The sequence below is a fragment of the Lissotriton helveticus genome, chromosome 1_1, assembly GCF_964261635.1.
Source record: "Lissotriton helveticus chromosome 1_1, aLisHel1.1, whole genome shotgun sequence".
NCBI lineage: Eukaryota > Metazoa > Chordata > Amphibia > Caudata > Salamandridae > Lissotriton > Lissotriton helveticus.
In genome coordinates this window covers 1006164126-1006191356 of record NC_136057.1, presented here as the reverse complement: position 1 = coordinate 1006191356, position 27231 = coordinate 1006164126, and the positions used below count along the sequence as shown (strand labels likewise).

Below are 27231 nucleotides of genomic sequence, written 5' to 3'. Positions count from 1 at the left end.
GGGTTAACTATTGAGGAATCATACCTGCAAATCCACATGGACAAGGTAATCCTAAGGACAAACCCTCAATTCCTACCTAAGGTAGTAAGCAAATTCCACATGAACCAAATCAAACATCTAGCATTCTTCTTCGAAAAACCCACAAACACAACTAGAAAGAAGCCATCATACCCTGGATGTAAAAAGGGCTTTACTATACTATCTACATGAGGCAAGACAATTCCATAATGGGAATCAATTGTTCGTCTCTCATGCCAAGTCATGACACCCATGTTGAACGGGACAATTATACGTTGGATTGTATAGGCAATTCAAATATGCTATGCCTCAGCAGGAAAAACTCTAAACTCATGGTCCAAAGCCCACTCAACAAGGAAAAAAGGTGCAACCCCAGCATTCATGGCCAATGTGCCTATATGTGCAGCAACATGGGCATCTCCACACACCTTCACCAAACATTACTGCGTGGATTTACAATTGACTCAGGAAGCTCAAGTGGGGCAAGAGGCACTTCAACACCTGTTCGCAAAATCTTCCTCATCTTACCACAACAATGAGCGGGAAACCGCTACATAATCTAATGCACAGCATGTGAGTCCAGAAAAGGATTAATGCTGCAAAACGAAATGGTTACTTACCAATAGGAGTAATTTTGCAGCTTGAAGAGTTTTCTTGATTAACCTGCATCCCACCCACCTCCCCTCTGAGGAGGAATGCAAACAGGTAGGGAAAGAAGATTGTGTAAATAAAGAACTAACAACTAAAGACAACAAGATTTAAGACATACCCAATTTTACCAAGTTAGGAAAAGGAGTCAAATGAATTTCGGAGATGGGTACCACACACAGGAACTTCCGGGGCGCCGTCTGACGTCATACAAGGGATGGACCTAGCACCAAATGGTTGTCAACGACGCCCCAAAGAGAAAAAAAAAACAGACTATCCTGGATCCAACCACTAGATGGCGGAATAATGCACAGCATGTGAATTCAGAAAACTCTTCAAGCTGCAAAACTACTCCTACTGGAAAGTAACCATTTCGTTCAGACAGTATAAGATGTGAAAAAACTACGAAACAATGAAGTAATGTTCTCATACAATGTGCCAAATTTTGTCTCATAATTTGTATATTCTTGCCACACGATTTAGTCGACCCCGCTGCATAATTTGGTTATCCATTGTTGCATAATTTCAGGGCCCCTGATATCGATTTTAGAGCCTTGGTTTAAAAATGTGAATACAAACCCTAACATATCTCATGCGCCTACTAAATGGCTCTGAGGGTCATTGATGTACAGCTTGGTATTTTGCAGGCAGAAACCTCCTGCCATATTTCCTGGAAACAAGCTTGCATTTCTGTCCTGCTTTTCCCTGGGTCTGCATCTTCTTTCGTTTGAGAACAGTAATTTACCCTAATACCCCCAGGTCCACTGTTGCTGCACGCAACTCATTCCAGTGTGCATCACAGCCTTTACAAGGCAAGGATCACACCACGATCAATCTCATCTGTCATTTAGGGATGAGTATAATGAAGCCAGCACCCGACTGCTAGTGACGCTTGTTCTTTATTTTTAATTCCAGACCACGGGTAAAGGCTGGAGGGAAGAGCCTTAGGGAAGCCGGGCAGATAAGGGGGCATTTCTGACTGCACATTTGTGGAATTGAAAACTCAAGACTTGCTCAGCCTGCACGTTCATGTTTTATATATCGTAATCTAAATACACATTAGCACTGTGTATTGATCAGTACTATGTATTGATATCCCATTCATGAGACTCGGACAAAGCTCCCCCCATGCTGACACTGCTAAAGAACTCTTAGCACTGCCCCTATTCCCTACCTCATCAAGCATGCACTAATATCTCATTATTGAGACATTTGCAGACCTTGAGTGAGGCACATCTTTGCTGGTTTGCAACATTCACTGCTATCCAACCACCAGAAACTGAGACACCCACAAAGAGCTAAAGTAAGAATTTATTTTTATCCACCACCTTTCCAGTACAGGCTGTTACATCAATACTGGCACATGGCTGAGCTTTTTCTTGCCACCCCTGGTCTCAATTGCAGTGTCCCTTTAGAAATTCCCTTAAGCAAAACATATACCTTTTCTGACAAATGGCGTTGATAGTGCACAATCTGAAATATGAGTCCAGTATTGTAATCCTTTCTCTCTCTCTCTCTCTCTGTGTCTCTCCCTCACAAGATCTGTTGGTCCACAAAACTCTGCAAAGGGCTCCTCACCCCCATTTAAAGCTCTGTCTAAACCTCTGCTTTAGATCAATTTTGAGCGCACATACTATAGATTTATCCTAGATGTTCTACTATAAACCTATCCAGGGTGTATGCACAAAAGACTTATACAGGAAGTACACATGAAAGATTTATTCAGGATTGACATAGTATAGACCTAACCTGTGTGCACATGCTAAACCATATCCAGGGTGTACCACTGTAGACGTACGCAGTGTGTATGCACGAATTATTCAGTGTGTAAATTAGGTCAGCCTCACCTGTGTGCACATGTATGTATGTATGTATGTATGTATATATGTATGTATGTAGGTGAGGGTATTTGTATATAGTAAACCTAGCTGGATAGTATGAGTTGCTGAGCAGCAGGTGAGAACCGTAGTGTGTGATTCAAGATTGTTTACAGTTAGGCTGCTACATGAAGGTTTTGTCATGTAGGGTGTTTGTTTGTTTTTGAAGAAATGCGTCTTCAGTTTCTTAATTGTTAAAAGGTGAGAGCAGGTCTGACCTTGTTCCACATACTCAGTACATAAATAGAGAAAGTCTGTTGTCTTATTGTTTCCTTCTTGTAGGTGATGAAGCTTGTCTTGGAGATTATGTGGGCCTGCAGGGGCCTTTTAGGATGATGGGATTGAACTTCAGTCCCTTGATGAGTCATGCCACAGTGTGTGGGATGCCTTTCAGGGATGCCAATCTAGTGTAAGGAAAACCATTAAGCAAAGCATTGCTGCAGGCAGGTGAGGGAAGTTCAGTGTTTTTACTTACATTTTAAAGTCTGTTTTGGGTAGGAAGAGTTTCATTTTCTTACAGGAGGGAAATCTGGTACCATGCTGTCTCGATTTTCTTTGAAATGTGTTATTTGAGGGAAAGGCTTGCATCCGGGGTGAATTTGAATGATTTTTATTTGTCTGTGATCCGTGTTTATATTGAACAGCTACATTTTATTCTGTTTTTCTTGTTGTTAGCGAACAGGAATAATCCAGGTTTTCGTGTGTTGAGCATTTGGTTGGTACATGGCGATCCATTTTTGGATTAAATCAAGGGAGGTTTTCAGTCTCTGAATACCTTGAGTGGAGGAGATTTTGAGGTAGAGATGTGTGTTGTGCCATATTGATGGATATTGATGTTGCCAGTGGAAATGTATCCAAAGGTCTCTATGTAGAAGTTGAAGGTGGTGGGTGAGAGGATGGATCAAGCAAGAGGCGTAAAGTATTGCAGGCCTGTGTGACAGAAAACCATGGCTGTTTCCAAAGTGTGAATCAGTATATGGTGGTCAACTGCGTTGAAGGCTGCAAAAGGCGAGCAGTAGTAAGTGACAGGTGTCATTTTTGGTGTTTATGAGCAGGGCATTGTCCATTAATTAAAAAGTTGCTGTCTATTGTGGCACAATGAAGCAAGTTGTGTAGTACCTGTATCAGGTTGTTATTGGTATCTGCTGCTGCAGTTGGATGGAAAGGAAGGTGGAGGTTGGGACAGTAGTTGGCGAGATGGCGTGGGTCCAAGGTAGATAACCTTAAGAGGGTAGGATTTGTCATATCTTGTCTTGGAAGCACCTAATAAGGATCTTTGGCTGAGAGTTGAGGTTTATGGCAGCATTTCCTTGGCGGAGTACTTTTTTTGTTTGTTTGTTTTTTGCAGAGTTTTATATAGCGCGAACTAGACAAACCGAATCGGGTATCAGAGCCTTTACTTCTATCCTTCGCTTCCTGGGTGGGTCATCTAGAAGGAGGCTAACTTTTCAGTAACAAGGGGATCTGCCTGTCGAGTGGAGTGTTTTGAACAGGGACAGGTTATCAAGGACAGTGGTCCATCTTGATTTCATTTATTTTCTGTGAATGTCATGCTTGAGCTCTTGACAGTTTTTGGGTGTACCATTGAAATGAGAGTCTAGATGATCAAGTTGGCATTAATTCATTGAGTTCTGTGGTTTTCACGGCTGTGTTGTATTGATCAAGGAGAGTGTTGATTTGTAGTTTGTGCTCTTAAGGGTTAAGTAGGCTGATATCTTCTTAAAGGACATGCACAAGGAGGTTTTTGGGAGCAGATTGTGTGCTTTTTCTCCTTTTGGTTGTCCTTGTTGCTTAGGTGTTGTGTGAAAAATGGTGACATGGTCTGTCCAGAACCTGGGTAACGAGCCTTGCAGTGGACTGGGGCTGAGGCTGTCAGGATGTGGTTGAGGGTGTTACCTCTGTAGTGGGTTAGTTTGGTGATATGCTATTACTAAGAATCACGTAGAGGCCTTCTTTCATTGCCTTTGTGCTTAAATCAACAGGGAGGTTGAAGTCTACCGGCATCATTATATGCGTAGTATATGCCTACTCAGCCTGTACAGGTTATAGACCATACCAGGTTGCACTCATTTTAGACCTTTCTTAGCTGTAAACGGTTGTTGTATTATGCACATTCGGACTAATCATGTACATGTTGTAGAATATAAAACATTGAGAGGTCTAAAGGCTTATCAAGGTTTTACATAGTAGAGATGTATCCAGGCTGCACGTAAGTGAGATCAGGAGTTGTAACTTCATATTAGGTTAATCCTTCACACTCAACACTTCTTGAGTACTTCAGCACCACTCAAGTCACTTTCGGACTGGATTGTTTCCATATTAGCCATGAGAGCGGCCCATGAGTTTGGAAGACCCTCGGGTTCTTCCGCTTCCCACACTTTCTCGAAGCCCCTCTCTAAATAACTGATCAAAGCTAGAAAATAACCTACTTAGTAGTTCACTGGACTGCCTCAGAATTTTTGCTAATGGCCAAAAACATTGGCTGTCGTGTCCCGCTTTGGTTAGAAAATGCAAATTGTTCTGAACAGAAAACAGAGGTTTTCCTTTAATAACAGCATGAGGTATAAATTGTGCTTTGTATTTGAGGAAAAAAACACATCAGAAGTTCCTTTTCTGGTATGTGCAATGCTTGCTCGAGTACCCACATATGGCAGTTGTTCGCAGTGCTCCCTTTGAAAGATGTTGATGTAGGAAAGAAAAAACCTTACTGCAGGCACTAAGCTCTACAAGACGCCTAGCAGTTACTTTGCCTGAGAATGACTAGTTTCTTGCACAACCCTGTGATAGGCACGAATATGCACCAAATGGGCCTTATCCCCACTCCCTGAAGTGTAGAGACTTGGGAAATACCTCTTGTGAACTTCAAACGATGGGAACCTACCACATTCCCTTTACTGAGAGCTCATAATTTAGCAGACATGAAGGACACTGGTTGATCTCATCTTTACTCCTAGGTGTTTTATGTTGGTTTATCTTTTCCAGTTAATGTATAAATTGCAGTTTGTGAGGGTGACCTTTTGTCTGAGGAAATTAAGTTAGAAGTGTCTGTCCTATCAATGGATTAAACCAATTGTAACGTCTCCTCAGGATCATTGGGCGCAGCGACGACGAACCTAAACGCATTAAGAAGAGCAAGATGATTGCCAAGGCATTCTCGAAGAGGAAGGAGCTGCTGAAGGACCCTCAGCGCGAATTGTCTTTTAGCATGCACACTGTGTCTCACGAGGGACCTGTGGGTGAGTTATTGGGGTGCCTCAAATTCCTTCTTACCTTTCTCTTATCATAGCAGTCCTCAATCAGTGTTGCCGGGACCATCTAAATAAATCTCTCTGGTCACCCATTATCCTATTCCAAGTTAGTAGAAGAAAGAAAATTCATACTCTAGTGGTCATCCTGATGTCAGAATGTGTTCCAAAGCACCCTCCCTATGCAAAAATAAAAGCTGTCCCCTGTAATGTATACAACATACAACAAAAGCACGGGGGAGAAACCAAAAGAGGTTCTATCTTCTGTGATGGGCTCACTGTAAAGGTTTTGTGTAGTTCATTGTTATCAATGTATATGTGTTCCTGATGATTACTGACTATTGTAATAATGCATTCATTTACATTACATAAAGCATGGGTAGCCCTTGATGCCCAGTTTATCAGAATGATAGGGGCCATTCTCCAGTTGCTCAGGATTGGTCCAACCTTGACTGCCCTAGGCTCTATCCCAGCCCTGGTGTTGCAGGGTTTCTGTACTCACACAGAACTGTGCACAGAGGAGTGGAACCTCGGCAAATTAGGATGTCCCAAAACTTACCTTAGCAACCAACTCACCCCTTACCGAGCTAGCTACAGTGTCTCATTGGACATATCAAACACCCAATGTTTAGACAAACCAGAACATGAACTTACAGTACCTCAGGGTACGTGGGACTCATGAACACTCTTTCGTTATATTATCATTACAAACCAGAACATGGAGTAAAGAAGACACATATGCATTTGAAATGTTTATTTACTAATGCCGTCTTCTCAGGCGCAGTATCTTTGATAATACAAGTATACTTATTATCAGTAACAAAATTATCAGCATAGTTACTAAGACATAAAAAGCGAATGGTGACAGCATGTTAACATGCTGTAATGAATAAGAGTTAACAACACTTATATCTCACCCTCCCTAACACATATATTATATTATTATCTAAGAAGGTCTCTTTGGGTTGTTTTAGGGCGGGCCCATACCTTAGTGTCCTAGCATGAAGGAATCACATCAGCATACACCAGCTCTCTCTGCATGTGCACCGCATCAAGTGTGTTAACAATTCTCGTGCAAAGCAATATCAATCCCGCCTCAAGCCCAAGTTGGCAAAGGCTGCACTTGTGTTATGACTATGAAGGCGTGGAGATCAGACCTCATAACAATTCCATATCGTGTTGCTCCTGAAACTTCAGCACTCTCCGTGCAGACATGTTTTATTAAACAAAGCAGATATCAGAGCAATAACATATTATTCTCACATTCACCACGGCAAACTACTAGGTTGAAAGCTAAGTCAACAAATGAGGGTCGTGTGCAGAAGTTGCAAGAAAGGAAAAATGGCGTTTAAATCTCAAACGTACCTATGCTAACTTAACACGATATAGGGATATATAGGAGTTATACAACACCCCCCCATGATCCGAGAACGGACTAAATAAGGTAACAGAAGTGCCATCACATGAGAGCAGAATCCATTTATAAACGAGTATGAATATAAAAATTAATGCTAAAAAAAATAGCCCACAAATATACTGTGGCTCAAGCCAATAGGCAAGCAAAAAATAAAATGTCTTGACCAAAAGTCAATAAAATCAAGGAAATGCTATCAATCAGCATGTCAATTTGAGGCAGTGTCTATGATAAGACCGTATATGAAAAGTAAGCTGCAACAGCCTCCAGGAGGAAGTCACTGTCCTCATCCGAAAACAGTTCAGCCATCCAATTTAAAAGATGAAAGGAACATACGTGATCTTCCAGCACCGGATCCTCTATAACCATCAGAGGACAGCTCGGTGGGTTTTCAAGAAAACTTTGTTCCAAGAAATTTTGCGCTGCCGACAACACATCCCAGGGACCCATTAGTCCATGTGCCACCGCCAAGGCCATAATCCTTTCGTCAGAACAAACCAACTCGTGAGCAATGATAGGACTCATCAGTTGATCAAAATCGACGTCAGAAGATGCTGGTCCGCAGAGACACAAATCAATGGCCCAAAGGAAATCACAGGTCAGACAGCGAAATACAGGCTGGACACAGGTGAAATAGGAGAACCGAAAAGATAATCCAAACGCCGTGCTTAGAGTCGCTAACGGCAGTGTGCCATAGTAATCAAGCATGCGGTTGCGAAACCGCGTCAGTAGTAGCTGTGCGTGGTCTTGCACAGGAAGGGCATCCATATTTAAAAAGGCAGAAAACCACCAATGCGCCAGCCGCTAATGCAAGCAAAAACGGGAACCCTCCAAACAAGGATGAAAAAATAGAATGGAAGAAAGCAGGGAGGACTCCAAAAATCTTCTCAAAGGAAGTCACGAGACCACCGCTAACAACTTTAAAAAAATGTGCTAGGCCCGTTGTGGAGGATGCGTTAAAGATTGAACGGACCATGGCTCCGAAATGCAAGGGCAAATCAGTGTTTAAAAGAGCCTGAACCTCCGTGCGGGTGTTAGCAATGTGAAGCACGAAAGTTTCACGGGCCGAGCTCAAGGCCACCTCTTTCTGGGACAATAGAGCTCTTATTCTAGCCATGCCGCTGAATTCTGCTCCCAAGGTCGGTATCTGTGGCCAAATGGAAGACTCCCTATGTTCACGTGTGGGAGGATAAAGAACATTTCTGCAGCAAATAACTCGCTCACTAACCGTCACTATGAAAGCTATACCTTTAATTAAACCACAGCAGTTTTCATTATTGAGCATTAAATAACTACCATTCTCTAACAATTTAAACGTGGGGATGATAGCAGGAACTGGCGTGCCCTGTAAAACGCAAGCCATATTCGGTCGGTCCTTGTTACATGAACCGTGTAACTGTATGTGTCTGCACATTAAAGAATGATCTGGCGTCTCAGTACACTCATCCCCTGTTAGATAAACCTCTTGTTCATCCTTGAAACATCTGTATGTGTATGGGAGTGACCAGACCTCATGAAGAAAACCGCTACCTAAGGGTTCAAAACGACCTATTGGCACATATTTCATACAATTTGAAAACTTATATAAAGCAAAAGGCAGCGTTATTAAACCGTGGATAAGCCACGTAGCAGCAGTGGTCTCTGCCACTGAAAAAGGTAAAGATTCCAATCTTTCAATATGGAGCATAGAAAAGGAAGCATCACGCATTGAAAGCAAGCGTTGTTTGTCTGTCAAATTAAACGGTGCAAATAAAGAGGAAACGTTCATGTATCCCCAGGGAACTTTACCCATTTTTAGAGTCTGTAGTGTCCATGCAAACTGCATGATTGAACGTAATTGATTTTGACCATGGTATAATACAGACACTTCATCATGCACAATATCAACAACAGACGACACAATATTATCTAATGTGTAAATTCTAGAGGAAAGCACGTTAATGCTATTGTCAACCACTGCAAGCACTTTCTCAAGATTTGCCTGATCAATAGCCCTAAGGCGTGAAGCAGCCTCAATCTGTGAGAGCTTCCAGATTTCATTGTAAACACCATATAACCACCTTTTCGACCTGCCACTAGCTGGGCCCTTAATGAAATCATTCAAATCCACGTCTGCATTCAGTTTGGAAAGGTGATACTTAACCGCAGGTAAAGTTGAATGTTTCAGCCAAGCTTGACACAACTTGCCCACAGAGTAAGAGGTGACAGTATGACTCAAATCAAAACGGGGATCAGATCTAACAGTCTTAAAACCGTCAGTTATGTTTAAAAATCTCTTTTGGCAAGAATCAGCACTACGGTGCCAAAGCAGCCAACCCTTGGGATTCATACTGGAAATGTTAAAGGAGGAATTCAGAAGTAGAATCTGTATATCTCTAATGGACAATTGAGTAAAATTACTCCAATTCTCATATTCCTCCAACTCCGGGAAAGACGGGGTGTTTAACCTTTTAGATGTAGCCAATCCAAAGCACGTGGTCTGGGAAATGGTTTCATTTAAAAACCACATATGATTTGGGATGAGACATGCACGGTGCAAAGCCTCAGTGCCTTGTACCTGCCAGGCCCTTGAGCCCCAAACTGATTTAACGTCTATGGTATCCTTCCATAACTCATACCCTCCAGTAACTAATTGATCCAGGAAGGCCTTTGAATATAACAATTTTGTATTTGTAAGTCGAACCTTGGACAGTGGCTGTTTGTGAAATTTAAAATAAAAGGACTCGGGATTGGACTGATTAAAGTCAGTGAAATAAGTATACTTTTTAAGAAACGTTTCTGAACTCCCTTGTGTTGGTGCTGGGCAATGTTCCCACTGAGTAAAATTAACCGCATCCCTTCGGGAAGATGTCTTGTGTAAGAAGTGATTGCCATAATGTTGGTAACAGAACAATTCACCATAATTAGCAGATTCTAAATATAAATCCTCAGCATCAAAAGCAGCATAATATTTCAAATCAGAAAACAAACTTTCCACAGCATTAACATCCCAATCATCAGAACGAATGTTTTGTTTCACCACATCCCCCATATTAACTCTTAGTACATTAGGGACATTAACGACTTCCGTTGGACCATGAATCTGAAAACGAACTGCATCCCACGCGATTCCATCCAGAACAGGCCACGCTGTGATGTTAACCAAAGTCAAGTCTCTTTTTAATCTGTGTGTAGAATGTGAAGAGGAAAGTGGGGCCAAAGTTCCATTCAAATGAGTAATGCAAGTTCTCTCCTCGACATAGTGTCCATTCATAATCCGAAAAAAATAAAACACAAAACCAATTGACATAAAAAGGTAAACTGAAAAAAGGACCAGCCAAATGTATATCCAAGGAGGTATCAAAAAATGTTTTTTAAACAGGCTAGCATATAATGCAATTTTAGAGGGTTTTTTCGAGGCAAGGGAAGCAGAGTCAAATGAAAATCTGGATTCCGTGGCTAAACGAGCTTGCAGGTCAGGCATGGACAAATCAGTGGGGTATGTATAGTCTGTCTCATCAAGGTTAGTTCCTGGTAAATTATTCAATAATGGACTGGAAACCGCAGGTAATTCGATGGCCACCTCAGGTTCATTATTAGAAGCAGTGGGCATAATTGAATTTCTCACAATGGAAGGACAGGAAACAGCCGGTGTCATGCTAAGAAGAATCGGCCACTCTGTGTATCTTGACATTGTCAATAGAAATAAACCTGTTTTCCTTACGACCTGGAAGTGGTGGTAAAATGACTGTTCTTGTGCCCTTCACTCCAAGCACTGGGACCGGAGCTCGATATTAGGGACCAAACTCTTTCTTGTTGTCGATCTTCTCTCGAACCAGTTCTCCAACTTGGGGTAGCCAGCCAACTACCGGGATCTGCAACGCATCATCCGACGTGGAGGGCAAATGTTCCTTTGCAAGAGTGTCTCTCGTCATTTGTAGATTCTGTAAAACATTGCAATGTTCATCTGCGTCAAAGGAAGTGGCGCGAACCACCAGGTCTAGACCGTCAAGGTCAGGGACGAACATCTTGATGCCAAAGAGCATTTCGTATGGGGTCCGCCCACCCAGAGACCTTCTAGGGAGATTATTAAGAGCACGCTGCACGCCATAGAGGTGAGCCAGCCAGTTTCTGCCAGTGCCTATAACTCGGGCTGTCAAAGATTGCTTTAAATCACGGTTCATTCGTTCAACTACACTATTACCCTCGGGTCTGTAGGGTGACGAAAACTTGACTTGGACCCCCATCGAAGTCATGGCATCCTTATACGCCTTAGAGGCGAAAGCCGGACCCTGATCCGAATGGAAGGTACCACAGGCAAAAATCCCTATAAAGATACGCAAATCTCTGATGACAGTCCGGGAATCAGCGCTGCGATGTGGCCATACCCAAACAAAGCGTGTGCATGAATCAACTGCTACTAAGATGTATTTATACGCAGTATCAGATGAAAATGGACCGCAGTGATCTAAATAAACACAGCCTAGTGGTTTATTAGAAATGTACAACTGAGTCTGAGGCGGACGCGTAGCAGTTGAAGGTTTAATCTGCTGGCATATGTCACAAAGAAGGACATAATCACGCGTCTGTTTGTACAGTCCCCGCCACCAGAAACGTTGTTGTAGTTGCGTTACAGTGGCTGAGACGCCCGCATGCGCAGACGCCACACCTTCATGAGCCGCTGTAATCAAGTCTGTTCTGCGATCCGAGTTGGGAATCAGCCGTTCCCCAACATCAGGAATTGTCACAAAAGGAACCTTTTCGGGACTTAAGTGGTATTTATACTTCGAAGGGAATCCCGAAGGATGTTTACTTCCCTTCTCAGAGGCAGCAATCGCTGCCAAGATGTCGCTATCAATCTTGGTTTTAGACCTAGTAACTGCTGCAACTAAGTATGTAGATACTGCTGATTTCGCTGCTTCATCAGCAAGCGAGTTGCCAAAAGCGTGAACTCCCACGCGCTGATGACCGAGAGTATGAATCACATAAACGAGTGGCAACATAGCTTTAAGCTCGGCCACTCGAACCCAGATCGTTTTATGTTTTATCGTGCTACCCTTGGAATCATGAAAATCATTTTGAATCCAAAAGAACAAGTTCTCATTGTAAGACTGGACACAGTAGTAAGAATCACTTACAATTAGAGTAGTAACACTTGGATCTGCGTACTCCAAAGCCAGTAAGAGAGCACGAAGCTCTGCCAATTGTGCGGTGCAATCGCCCAGGGGCAACGTGTGTACCTCCCTGGAAATGAACTCATCATTCAACATAGCACCGACCACAATGGCGCATGCGGAAACGTAGGCATGTTTAGAGCCATGCGCAACCTGCGCCGACCCATCAGTGTAAATGATGCAATGGAAGTCCTCCAAAGGTCGCATCGACAGAGGAGCAGGGTGAACGAATTCATACTGCAAGAACTCCTGCGACCGTAAGGAAGCGTCAAAAATAAACATGACATCCGAGGATGACAATGACGCAGCCCACTGAATCCACCGAGGGTGCAAAGCTTTCGAATTTGGTACACTGGCTTTCGTGACTGCCTCCAAATGAGGACAGGGTGTTACCACTAGCATGCGTTTCCCCTGTGACAGAGCTCGTTCCTTTAGAATAGCCATCTGTACAGCAGTTAAAACCTTTTCTATGGTGGGAAACCGCATCTCAGCCGAGGTGTACAAGTGTGACTTGTAAGCAATAGGTACTGTGTCACCTTCATTAAAAGTGAGGTAAGTGAAACCCACCGTCCCAGGAATTATTCTTATGACCAGGTTGGTGTGGTTATCACGAGTCAGTAAATATTTAGAAGCGAGCAGATCAGCCTGCAAGGATTGCAAAATGGCAGAATGCTCAGGCAGCCAGCATGATTTTGAGAAAGTTGGTTGTATCAAAGCATACAAAGGCTTGATACGCTGGGCATATTCCGGTATGTAAGTTCTGCCGAAATTCAAAAAGCCCAGTAAGGATTGTAATTTTTTCAGAGTTGTTGGTGCGCGCAATTGTGCGCACTTCTCCAAGAAGTGAGGAGCCAAACCTCTACCTTCATTGTTGAGCTCATAGCCCAAAAACAACACTGTATGTTCAGCAATGTGCGATTTTGCAAAGTTGAATTTGTAACCCATGTCTGCGAAGTTGCAAACAAGAGAATTTACACGACACAGATGCTCCCAAATATCGTCGTCTGTGAGATATATGTCATCCACATACGAAAAAGCATCAGGGTCGAGTGCCTCCAGAATAGAGACAATTCGAGCGGTAAATACACCAGGACTATTCTTGTAGCCCATTGGAAGACGCCGGAATTGCTTTTGGACTCCAGCGCTTGTAAAACTGGTCCATTGGGAGCTAAAGCTGTCCAATCTGTGAGCATAAAAACCATTGGATATGTCAAGCGTTGTCTTGAAACGCTTACGCACGAGACTATCCACTAGGGCAGAGCCGTGGGTATTCTGTACTGCACAGTTACGGCAATGCGAGTTCAAATGCCGGTAATCCAAAACCAAACGATATGATCCGTCAGGTTTATTCACAGTAAAAAGGGGATTATTCATCGGTGACACACACGTTTCAATAACTCCCTGATATTCCAATTGTTCAAGGATTTCCGCGACGGAAGATTTTGCTTCACGCCGAATGGGATATTGAGGTTGAGGCTGCGGCTGAGACCGCAACGGAATTTCGTGGCAAGGCGACAATTTATCCCAACCACATTGGTTACGGTACAGAGCCGGCGCGAGAGCCCGAGCCCACTCTTCTGCAAAATGCTGCGCATGCTCTTTCGAGACAGTGTTCGCGAAACTGGGTAGGATTACCTCCTCCCCTCGCGGCGCCGCGAGCACAAAAGGTGGGGGCCAGTCAGCCTCCGAAAGTAAAATATCATATGTAGAAGACAGATTCTCCCAAAATACACCTTTAACGGTACGCTGTATGTCACCTTCAATTAACAGGACAATTTCATATAGTCTTTCAGGAGGAGCAAGTCTCGTATCCGCTGTTTCTATCACAACGTAGACATCAGTCGCTGTCACCCTCAGTAGTGGACGCAGCGCCTCTCTGACTATGGTTATCTCCGCCGCGCTGTCCAGCAAGGTCAGAGCCCACGTCAGATTCCGAAGCCGCGTTCTCACTATCTGTGGCATATCGATGCGCTGTTAAGGCTGCGACTTTCTTTTTCGCAAACTGCGGACGCCTAGGCGTAGAATCCTCCTGCTTCACTGCGCCGTCCGTCTGGCGGGACTGACCACGTCCTTGTTGGCCACCACGTCCACGTCCACCCCCTCCTCCTCCACCGGTCTTCGGGGCCGATGTGTCCTGAAAGGAACGAGGAGAGCGTTGATCAGAACCCTGAAAACGATCAGGTGATTTAATCATCGCGCGGTCGCGCAAATCATAAACTTTGTCGGATGGCGCAGGAGCTTGTATTGCAGGAAAAGGACCCTGAGTCTGCACTGTCTGCTTCCCCTGTGTCTGTTTTTTAGGCCAATTCTATTTTTTGGACTTGGGCTGGGCATCTGTCACAGCAGATTGTCCCTGAGGTTGTTTTTTATCCTTCACTGGAAAATATTTCAGACCTCTACTTGTGCGGCCTATAGTTTTATAAGCAGCCACTACAATCTTTGCTAACTGGCGGGGTTTGTCGGCATCGGGCAGAGCAGCCAAAGCATTCGACACCTGAAAGTTAACTGCATCTCCTTTAACATTGGAGAGAATGAGATCACTTACAATCTCAAAAGAACCACACAGGCGCATACCCAATTCCACCGCTGCCTCTGGACCGTGATCATTCTGAACACGTCTAATGATTTCAGGCAGGGCATTCATAGACGGGGTGCCGAAGCACCTCGTATAAACTGCCGCAAAAGTTTTTCCCCAGCTTTCACAGTCAGCAAGTTCAGGAGTAATATCCTTCGGTAGAGTAATCGTTAACATTCTATGTTTATCAGCAGGAGTTGAATTCGGAAAAACCGCCTCCAGTTGATCAAACTTCTCCGCTAGCCAGAATGGGAAGTCATCGTTGTCAACAGGACGCGCACCAAAAACCGAATTTACCATCACTGGATTGAGACGCATTCCGCCTCGTTCCATGGGTGCGGCCGCACCCCCCTGGGGCCCACCAGGAAGATGTCGACCGATGTATTGCACTAAAGCACGAATCACGGAAATGGAAACTACATGCAGCCTGCGAATTTCTGCCAGGGTGCAAGCCCCGTGATTCGGGTGCGGGGTAAAGCCACCCAACGCAGGCCAATTAGTACCTGGAATTGAGAGTGGACCTAACCTCGCACGGGACAAAGAGTGGGGGAGGGCGCCATCAAACCAAACTCGATGCTGCCAATGATCAATAGGTATTTCCAATGCCCTGTATGGCGTATATTCAGCCGGGACATCCGAGGCGGTGTAGGAGTGGAACAAACCAGAATTAGCGTCCACAGCCGGAAACGTAACCCAAGAGTAAAACAACTCGTAAGGAAACGCCGGATCTGCACTTACCACGAAAATCACAGCCATCCCATCTACTGGGACCTGGTACGTCTGAAGATGGTTGCGTACCGCTACGCGACTATGCTGCGCAATAGCCACCGCTGCCGCCATCACAGAATTGGAAACAAGAAAACACAAAGAATACTTTGTAGCACAACTGGGTAGTAATTCAAAGAAACCGTTTTAGTAAGAATCAAGCTTGAATAAAGACCTATTTCAAAAAATAGGTAGGTTTCACCAACACCCCGTTTTCCGGAAACGGACGTGAAGGGGTTAAGGCATGAACGATAAACTACTCGAGTGTCATGATATAAGACCACCGAAACCGTTGGGCGCCATGTTGCAGGGTTTCTGTACTCACACAGAACTGTGCACAGAGGAGTGGAACCTCGGCAAATTAGGATGTCCCAAAACTTACCTTAGCAACCAACTCACCCCTTACCGAGCTAGCTACAGTGTCTCATTGGACATATCAAACACCCAATGTTTAGACAAACCAGAACATGAACTTACAGTACCTCAGGGTACGTGGGACTCATGAACACTCTTTCGTTATATTATCATTACAAACCAGAACATGGAGTAAAGAAGACACATGTGCATTTGAAATGTTTATTTACTAATGCCGTCTTCTCAGGCGCAGTATCTTTGATAATACAAGTATACTTATTATCAGTAACAAAATTATCAGCATAGTTACTAAGACATAAAAAGCGAATGGTGACAGCATGTTAACATGCTGTAATGAATAAGAGTTAACAACACTTATATCTCACCCTCCCTAACACATATATTATATTATTATCTAAGAAGGTCTCTTTGGGTTGTTTTAGGGCGGGCCCATACCTTAGTGTCCTAGCATGAAGGAATCACATCAGCATACACCAGCTCTCTCTGCATGTGCACCGCATCAAGTGTGTTAACAATTCTCGTGCAAAGCAATATCAATCCCGCCTCAAGCCCAAGTTGGCAAAGGCTGCACTTGTGTTATGACTATGAAGGCGTGGAGATCAGACCTCATAACAATTCCATATCGTGTTGCTCCTGAAACTTCAGCACTCTCCGTGCAGACATGTTTTATTAAACAAAGCAGATATCAGAGCAATAACATATTATTCTCACATTCACCACGGCAAACTACTAGGTTGAAAGCTAAGTCAACAAATGAGGGTCGTGTGCAGAAGTTGCAAGAAAGGAAAAATGGCGTTTAAATCTCAAACGTACCTATGCTAACTTAACACGATATAGGGATATATAGGAGTTATACAACACTGGTGGGATGCTTCCAATAACAGACCAGGGGAAAACACTCTTGAGGGTGCTAATCATCACCTGCCTCACAGGGAGGCTCTCCTCCCAAAGGCTCTCAGCCAACTTCTGACACATCCACCAAAACATCGAGGTGCACCCCTTCACTCCCATACCCAACTGTACTCTCACATCATTCCCACTAACGATCAGACGGTGAGGCCGGATGATTTATTGTCTGTATAATGCGTATGTGACAGGAGTGCCCTGACACCCTTCACTTGTTGGAGTAGTACTATAAAATAAATTAAATGCATGTGAGAGACGGGCTATGGAGAGATGAGGGGCACTGTTGGAGGGTGGTAGTGAAAAAGTGTGTGGAGAAGGTAATTGGTGGAACACCCAAAAAAATTGTCGCACTGGGCACCACCAGCGCTAAAGACAGCCCTTCAGATGGTACCGAGTCAAGCTAGGAAGTCTACCTCCTTTTGCTAATCTGAAAGTAACCCTTATCCCGTCTCCTCCTAGGCTGTGTCACAGAGCCTGTCATGGGGCCAGCAAGCGTTTGTACGAGGTACCCATCATTGTTCTGATTAGAATGCAGGACAGCCACTTGATCAGTGCATGCTTTGCAAAGAACGAATCTTAGACATGTAAAAGCATGATATAAAAAAAACTAATTTGCATTTTGAGCATATTTCCTTGTATTTCACTGTGCTGCAGTAGGTCCATGTGCTGCTGTTGTTGGATCATCAACAAAGGACCCGTTTTGTTGCCTGAGAACCAAACTGAGGTTTCTGGGTTGCTTTAACAAGACAAAAACTAATCGTTCGAGCTATATCAGAGTTTCGATTCAGGCTCTGTTCCTTGGCCTATGCTATCCTTCTCTAGGTACAAAATCACCATTTAGCCTAGTTTTCATACACTGATTTAAGTATTGTTGGATATGGAGACCAGATTAATTCTACAAAACGTGTAGTAATACCCACAGTATGCAAGGATTTGAGAAAAGAAGGTGGTTATGGGTTTGGGTTAAAAGATTCACTCTCTTGGGAAAGTGTTAATTATTCGATAATACCTAATCAACAATAATGCATTTCAAATAGCTGAGAAACACATGCAGATATATAGATGTCAGAGCATGAAATCAGAGTTCGAGTTTTTTTTTGTATCTTCTTTATCGATGAATCAACTCGTACAAACTTTGAGTGTTGTGTAAACTAATTGTATTCATAACATGACACCTCCTTTGTATGAAGTGAGTTCTTTTCACATGCATGCTGGCTGGTTATGCAATAAGTTTCAAAAGGGTGAAAAACCTCCTCATAGTAGTTACAATAACCTCATCAGCTGTTGCATGGTTTATAAGGAAATAGTGTACACACATTTGTTACTAGAGACACAGTAACTGGTGACACTACACACTGTATACAGTAAATACATTATGCGTATGTGAGAGATTACGATTTGGATGTGTGCTGTACTAGTGCAAAAGCTGAAACAGTAAAACCTGGCTTCAGGCGGTGGGAAGGAGTCTGGGAGACTGGGACACAATCTTTGGAGAGGAGCAATGAAAGTAAAGTCAACTTAGAACGTGTTGGTGGAAAGTAAGCCTCATTGTATACCTTAACCCCTTCACTGCGGCGGCTATTCCGCCGCAGTGCTAAGGGTGCGGGGCGGAAGAGCGGCGGGCGCATGCTGGTGACGGAACTGCTCCGTCACCAGCGTCGGTTGCGCTGTGCTTATGACGGAGAGGTTCCGTCATGGCCCGCCCCGCTCAATAGAACGCTCAGCGCAGGCGCGGAATCCGCGCAGGCGTGCCAAGCGGGCCATTACGGAACCGCTCCGTCATCAGCACAGCGCGACCGCAGCTGATGACGGAGCCGTTCCGTCATCAGCAGGGGAGGGGTTAAATAAAGTGTGTTGTGTGTTCTTTAAAGATTAAGAAGACTTGGGAAGAGGCAAATGATTGTTAGTGAAGCATATAAAGAGAGTAGGTCAGCGATGCTGATACCTGCTGGGGCTCGAAAGCTGTCCCACAGTGGCTGTTGAATGCAAGTTTGAAGCGATGGGCCTCTGTGACTGAATCCTGCAGGCTGGTCCCTGAAGAAGGTTCGTACAGGTCTGTAAAATAGTGGACTCCAGGGCGGGCCTATGGGTAAGGCATCACCAGGGTGATCATACGTCCATCCAAACAGTGACTGTTTGGCCTTGATGGCAGCAGCCATGTTGGAGTAGTGCAGGTTTGAGGTGAATGGCGAGCAGGGGCGTCACTAAGCCTCCCACTTCAGCAATTTGAGGGGGGTCATTTGATAGTTCTGTGTTTTATGAAACATTTAAGCTGTTGTTTATTACTCCTTTCACGTTGATGAGGGACTCGGGTCTGCAAGAAGTTCTTAAATACAACCTCATGCAGTGGAAGAAAGGGAGGTAAGATTGTAAAAATTTGGGTAGGATGGATGGATAAATGTGGCGATGGATGTAGAGGAGGATGGATGTAGAGAAAGATGGAAAGAGTATGGGTGGCTGGGTAGGAGTATTAAGGGAGGAAAGTAGAGGAGTAAGAATTAAGGATGCATGAAGAGATGGATGGAGAGAAAAGAGTGATGATGGAAGAAAAGAAAGAAGGTAGGATGGATGGAGAAAGAGGGATGGATGAATGGCAAGAAGGACGATATGTGGATGAAATGGTTAGGCAGGGGGGAAAAGACAAAGAAGAATGGAGAGAAGTAAGGGCTGATGGAAATGACAGATGGGTGGACAACATACAGAGAGGGTGGAGAGAAGGACAAAAAGCCTGAAAGAAGGATAGAGAAAAGGAAAGAATGACATTTCCGAATTCCCTCAGAGGAAGCGATCACCCAAACAGCTGTCGGGTTCTCGTGCCTCGCCTGCTAGCTCAGAGCTATTTTAGACATGGTTCAAAGTGGGGGGTATTCAATTTCTCTGGATAGTCCCTTAATGGTTAGACTGAATTGTGTGGACTTCAGTGGCCATCCTGTGGGACAGAAATAACAGCAGTTTTGGGCTTTCAAGTCTGTGAGGAGTGTTTGTGTGCAAACAAGGTCTGGTTAAATCATCTTAACAACTATCTGGTTGAAGTCAGTCTACATTCAAATCAATGTAGTAAAGAGAGTATTATATGTGTCAGTTTTTAAAGAAAGTCATTATTAGGGTCTACATGCAAACCTAGAGCAGTCTATTTTACGACCATATTGTGGAGAAATGCTGGTGTCCCTAGAATTGATGTGGAAGAAAGGGAAAGGAATCCCCGCAGGGCACAATTACGTAATTATAATATTTACCAAACAGAACATATTGTTGAAAAACAATTTGCATGACAAGGTGGGTTGGCAATTAAAAGAATAAAACAATTTATAATAATTGGAGAGACTTAATTGTACACTTGAGGTAATTTGTAAACAATTCTTAGTTGGATGAGGAGTCCACCACAGAACAAAATTACAATTAAAATGCAAATCAAACAGAATAGATCAAATTCCAGAAAAACATTCTACATGAGAAAGTGGGTGTACAATAAATTTAAAAAATCAATATATATATATATATATATATGAGGAGACTTATTAATACAATGTACCTATGAAGAAGTATGTAAATATTTCTCGATCCAGTCTGATTGTTGTAAAGTAGTTAAATGGCAATGACATAAGCAAGCATTCCAATTCTTACTACGTGTTTCTGACCAAAGACCTTTATATGGTTCACTTATTATAGTACATATTATGATATGGATGTATTCAGATGCAAAGGCATCCAAATGATGGAGCCAGGGCAGGTCTGTTAATAGTGCGCTTTATTTAAGTGAGATCACATTATTACAAGACATGAGGGCCAGGAGAAAGATGTCCAAGAAAGCGGGTGACAAATTGTGATTCTAAAGTTAGTAGTGTCATTTTGAATGTTTCTTGAGGCCGTACTCTTTGGAAAGTATAGTGTTGGCACTGCATTCCAATGGCAGTCTTGAAAAGCTCGAAACATTTGAGATGATGACTCTGTGTTAAGGCTGTGAGCTCTTACATGCTCTGTGTCTTTGGTTGAGTGTGTTGATCCATTGGCCTACTTCTCAAATAAATCCAAGAGCAGAGTCAGTGCTGAACTTCGACCTCTTCTTGTTTAGTTAAAGACGTGTTCGAGGCATATGAGCTGCAGATTGTACACTTTAGCATTAGATCGCCACCTGGTGTTGGGCTCGGATGATTGCATGTTGTTGTCGTCTGGGAAGAAGTCTTTTGTAGTCACGAGATAGGTGACTCCTCCCTTGGACGATAGTGCGCATGGGCATCAGCTCCATCCTTAGATTGTTTTTTTCCGCCACTGGGTTCGGACGAAACTTTTCCGCTCCGGTTCGAAATCTACTTTTCAAGTACTTCGACGTGTAAAACCGTATTCAAAACTTCACCAAACTACTTTCCATATCAACAAACTTCATCTCAACTCAATCAGCTCGATTCCGGTCGTCGACGCGGGCCGTTGGGCCTATCCACGCCGTGAGGCCTACACCTCATGGAAAGGACGCCATTCAAAAGATGCCTCAAGTGTGGAGCAAAGTTTCCACACAGTGACCGTCACGAGGTCTGGAACCTGTGCTTATCGCCAGAACACGACGAATCCAGCTGTACAGCCTGTGCGTCCTTTCGATCCAAGAAGACCATTCGAGATCAGAGGGCCCATCGACACGACATGCAGAGATCAGTTCCAGAACCGGTGGATATCTTAGACGAAGAAGTTCCGCTCGTTCCCGAAGAAGATTCAGACGATCTCCAAATCGTATCCGAGGCAGACGACTCCGATGACTTCATACCATCGGGTCAGCGCGTGAGTACTACTGCCCCATACTCACCACCTAAATCGAAGGCAAAGGTCAGCACTCCGCCTCCGGGGCCCAATCGCGACCGAAAAAACACTTCTAAAGCCCCGCCATCGAGCCTGGCTTCGAAGAAAATACTCAAGCCTTCCGGTAGATCCTTACCGAGCAAGCTGCACGTGCCGATCCCACCAGCTCCCTCGGCACCGAAACCAAAACAAGTCCCGGCTCCGAAACCGTCGACTTCTAAAGACAAAACTATGAAGCCAGCGTCTGACGCCTCGAGGCTGACGAGACCAGCTTCCTCTCCAAAGCCAATATCTTCGGTACCAAAACCTACAAGGCCTGATTCCGATGCGCTCAAGCCCTCGAAACAGACTACGACTCCGAAAACAATACCTTCGGTGCCGAAATCTACGCCAAAGGACACAGTAACAACTCCTAAGGCTAAAGACAAGCAGCAAACACACACAGGAAGAGGAAACCAGACACAGCACCTACACCTGCAGTGCCTGTCAAAAAGGACTCTGCCACATCTCCTATGCACCCTTCTTCTCCTATACTTCCTTCTCCTTCATCTCCTGTTCCTCAAAATTCTCCTGAAAACGCTCCTCCTCATTCTTCACCACTTACACCTCCAAATTATGATGAGTATAGCATAGGGGGTGGGTAGACCCAGATGAGCCTTTTCCCTACCCTGTTGATGATCCAGATTGGGAGTACCCAAACCCACAAGATGTGCCAGATATTCCTGACCCACATTCATATCCATCAAAACCTTCTCCCCCCAGAAGACAACATTTGTTTTGGGCACTTACTAAATAGGGCTGCCATCTATCATAGGGTCACCATGCATTCAGATGAGGCAGAGGAAGACTTTTTATTAGATATTTTATTTATTTATTTTATTTTGAAAGTTTTATATAGCGCGAACAAGATCTTTGCAGATATCAGAGCGCTTTACAAAGCGGGGAATACAAACATGAGGGTGCAAACAGGCCATTCGGTATAGCGCAATTGTAGATAATAAGTAGGTATATGAGGGAGCATGGTAAAGCAGGTACATTAATAATGCAAATAATACATAAGTGTGAGCATAGACAGTCAGGTGAGTAAATAAAAAAGTAATACAAATCATCGAAGGGATCGAGCAAATAATACAGATCGGTGCAGAGACTTTAAGAATCACGTTAATAGATCAAGTGTATTTGGCTATGAGGATAGCTTTTACTTCTTTCTTAAAGAGTGTGATGGAGGAGATGAGTCTGGTTTCAGGAGGGAGTGAGTTCCATATCCTGGGTGCCATTCCTGAGAAGGAGCGTTTATACGTTTTTTCCTTCCGGAATCTTCGAGGTTTTAGCAGAAGATTATTTGTGCCTCTAGTGTTTCTAGAACCGCCAGAGATTGTCAGCTTCTGGGTGAGGTATCCGGGTGAGCTCAGGTGTACAGCCTTGTGTGTCATGCAGGCGATTTTCAAATGTATTCTGGCTTCAAAAGGCAGCCAGTTCAGAGATTTAAAGTCAGGGGAGATATGCGAGTGCTTTTTTGACCCAGTGATGAGTCTCGCTGCAGCGTTTAGAGAAGCTCTTAGGGGTGCGGTAGAAGTTAGAGGGAGCCCGCAGAGGGCTATGCTGCCGTATTCTATTCGAGGGAGGACTAGTGCTTGTACTGCAGTTTGGAAGTCTTTGGCTGGGAGGAAGGGTTTAAGTTTCCTCAGGGTATTGATTTGGTAGTTCGCTCCTTTAGTTGCCTTGCTGATATGTTGCTGCATGTTGAGGTTGGTGTCGAGTGTTATGCCTAATGATTTTGCTGAATCCACGATGCTGGGTTGGACATTGAGTGCAGTTAGGTGATTTAGCCAGGTTTGAGTGGTGGAGATCTTCTCGGGAGGTGAGATCAGAAGGAACTCTGTTTTCAGAGCATTGAGTTTGAGATGATTATCTGCGAGCCAGGATTGGGTGTTCCTGATCGTTGAGTTCAGGAGTACAATGTCTTTGGGAGATTGTAATTTGAGATATAGTTGGGTGTCATCGGCATACATGTGAAAGAGTACATTGGATGCTTGTAGCAAGGTGGTGAGAGGTTCCATGACTAGGTTGAACAAAGTTGGGGATAGGGAGGATCCTTGGGGGATGCCTAACGATACAGGTATTGGCGAGGACATCAGGTTGTTGTTCTTGAATGTCTGCGTCCTGTTGTGTAGAAAGGAAGTGAACCATTTGAGAACAGTCCCAGATAGACCCATTCTTGTGTTTAAAAGTTCAAGTAGCTTCTCATGTTTAACGGTGTCGAATGCTGAGGAGAGATCAAGAAGGATGAGGAGGCAGGTGTCGTTTTGATCTAGGATTTGAAGGGCGTCGTCAATAATGTGAGTCATAGCAGTTTCTGTGCTGTGCCCTGCTCGGAAGCCTGATTGATGAGGGTTGAGGAGATCAAACTGATCAAGGTGTTTAGTCAATTGTAGTTGTGCGCATTTTTCCAGGAGTTTGGCTAGAGTGGGAATATTGGTAATGGGACGGTAGTTGTTTGGATCAGATGGGTCGGCTGTAGGTTTCTTTAGTAAGGGAGTGACTTGTCCAACTTTGAGGGAGTCCGGGATGGATCCTTGTTGAAGTGAGCTGTTGATAATTTTAGTCCAGAGTGGAAGGAGCAACGGGGTGAAGTCTTTGACAGCGTTAGCAGGGAGGGGATACATTTGAACAATACAGGGAACAATACAGGGATACAGGGAGGGGAGGGGGATACATTTGAACAATCACAAAGGTCTGTTCAAATTCTTCCTATGATTAAAGGGGTCATCAAACATGCTCCAGAAGTATTTAAAGATCATGTACGTGCTAGGATTCTAAACCCTAGAATTGAGAAAAAGTACAGGCCTGCTCCTGGGGATCCTGCCTACATTAAAGGACAGCTACCCTTAGATTCCCTAGTCGTGTCAAATGCTAGAAAAAGAGCAAACTCACAGACATCAGGTGAAGCACCACCCCCTGATAAAGAATCTAAGGTAATAGATGCTTCAGGCAAACGGATAGCTGCACAAGCTACCATCACATGGTGTATTGCTAACACACAAGCCCTCCTTGCAAGATATGACAGGGCACACTATGATCAGTTAGAGACATTTCTTCAACAACTACCTAATCAATATAAGGCGCAGGCAAACTACCTTATACAAGAAGGCAAGCTAATTTCAAATGCCTCAATCAAGTGCGCACTTGATGTAGCTGACACTGCATCTAGAGCTGTAAATACTAGTGTCCTACTTAGACATCATGCGTGGCTACGCATTTCAGGATTTACGCAGGAAGTGCAAACTACCATCTTAAATCAGCCATTCAACCAACATCAATTGTTTGGACCAGAGGTAGACACAGCACTTGAGAAAATGAAGAAAGATACCGATACAGCCAAATCTATGGGAGCTTTGCAATCCACACAAGCTAGAGGCTCCTTTCGTCGCTCCTTCTATAGAGGAGGCTCCAAACAGACTGGAGCAGACAATACATCTTCGTTAAAATCCAATACACAGACATCCTCCAGTAAAGGATATTTAGAGGAGGCTACAGAGGCAACAGCAATAAAGGAAGAGGTCGAGGTAACAACAATAATCGAACCTCTTCCGTAACAAAACAGTGACTTCCCTCTGCTCCCTCAACAGCACTCCACTCCTGTGGAGGGCAGACTAACACAGTTCCTACCTGTCTGGAATTCCATCACAACAGACAAGTGGGTAAGACAAATTATCCAGTATGGCTACTGCCTCAAACTTACAGCTACCCCGCCACACGTACCACCCAGGCAGCATCCAATGTCTACAGAACATCTTATACTGCTCAAACAAGAAGTCCTATCACTTCTTCAAAAGGACGCAATAGAAATAGTTCCTTTACAACATCAAGGAACAGGGGTTTATTCGCTAGACTTTTCTAATACCCGAAAAGGACGGGACACTGAGACCAATTCTCGACCTCAGGCCCCTCAATCAATATATACTCTCAGATCATTTCATATGATCACTTTACAACAAGTGCTCCCATTGCTGCAACAAGGCAACTTCCTTACAACACTAGATCTAAAAGACGCCTACTTCCACATTCCCATACATCTTTCTCACAGGAAGTATCTAATGTTTGTACTGGAAGGACAGCATTATCAATTCAAAGTCCTTCCAGTACAATCCTTAGTGTTCACAAAGTGCCTAGCAATAGTAGCAGCACATCTCAGAAGACAACAGATACATGTCTTCCCATATCTAGACGGTTGGCTCATAAAAGCCAAGTCGTTCAATCAGTGTGTCCAACACACACATCAGACAATTCAAACATTGCACAACTTAGGGTTCACAATCAACTACACCAAGTCGCACCTACAGCCCTCTCATGTACATCAATATTTAGGGGTTACAATAAACACGTTTACAGCTCTATCATATCCCAGTCCAGCAAGCATACAGAGCATTCAAGCCTTAGTCACAAAGTTTCAACATCAACACTCTCTCCCAGCCAGAGTGTTCATAAGACTAATAGGCATGATGGCATCTTGCATCTTTATTGTACCATATGCAAGACTGCAAATGCGTCCGTTATAGGTATGTCTAGCACAACAGTGGAATCAGGCTCAAGGACAACTAACAGACCTGGTATTGGTAGACAGCCGCACACATCGCTCTCTGCAGTGGTGGGACACCAAAAACTTGACAAAAGGGCGGCCGTTCCTCGAACCTGTTCCACAAATAATACTTACAGCAGACGCATCTCACAGGATGGGGAGACCATCTCCTACATCATACAACACAAGGGCAATGGGCCATTCAACAAAGATCATTCCATATCAACCACCTAGAGCTGCTAGCAATATTCTTAGCACTCAAAAAATTCCAAGTACAAAACAAAGCTGTCTTAATCCGGACGGACAACATGACTGCCATGTACTATATACAAAAACAGGGGGGGGGACACTCTCTACAGCTGTCCCAGCTTGCACAGAACATTTGGAGATGGGCCATTCCACAAAACATATATCTGTTAGCAGAACACCTTCCAGGAGTACACAATCAGATAGCAGATCTGTTAAGTCGACAGACACAACGAATGGGAACTACATCCGCAAGTTCTTCTACCATTCTTTCCCAAGTGGGGTCATCCAGACATAGATCTGTTCGCCACACACGAAAACGCAAAATGCCCAACCTTCGCCGCCAGGTTTCCACACCCGCTGCCCAAGGGCAATGTGATATGGATGAACTGGTCAGGCAGATTTGCGTACGCTCTTCCGCCACTAATACCACTAATAGTGCGCAAGCTACGACAACAGTCGCTCAAACTGATTTTAGTAGCTCCCACATGAGCACGCCAACCGTGGTATACAACACTGCTAGAACTATCCCTAGTTCCACACCAAAAACTAAGTCTGACACCATCCCTGCTAACGCAGAACCATGGAGACATCAGACATCCAGACCCAAGCCAACTGAATCTGGCGATCTGGCTCCTGAGG

The 27231-nt window shown here is 44.1% G+C and overlaps 1 protein-coding gene across 1 annotated transcript in view; it reads left to right on the top strand.

Moving 5' to 3' along the window:
- Positions 1–27231, top strand: part of SMO (smoothened, frizzled class receptor) — a 174989-nt gene that overhangs the window by 97195 nt on the left and 50563 nt on the right. Inside the window, exon 10 of the mRNA XM_078677665.1 lies at positions 5631–5779. Coding sequence (XP_078533791.1) covers positions 5631–5779 — 149 coding nt within the window. The remainder of the gene's footprint in view (positions 1–5630; positions 5780–27231) is intronic.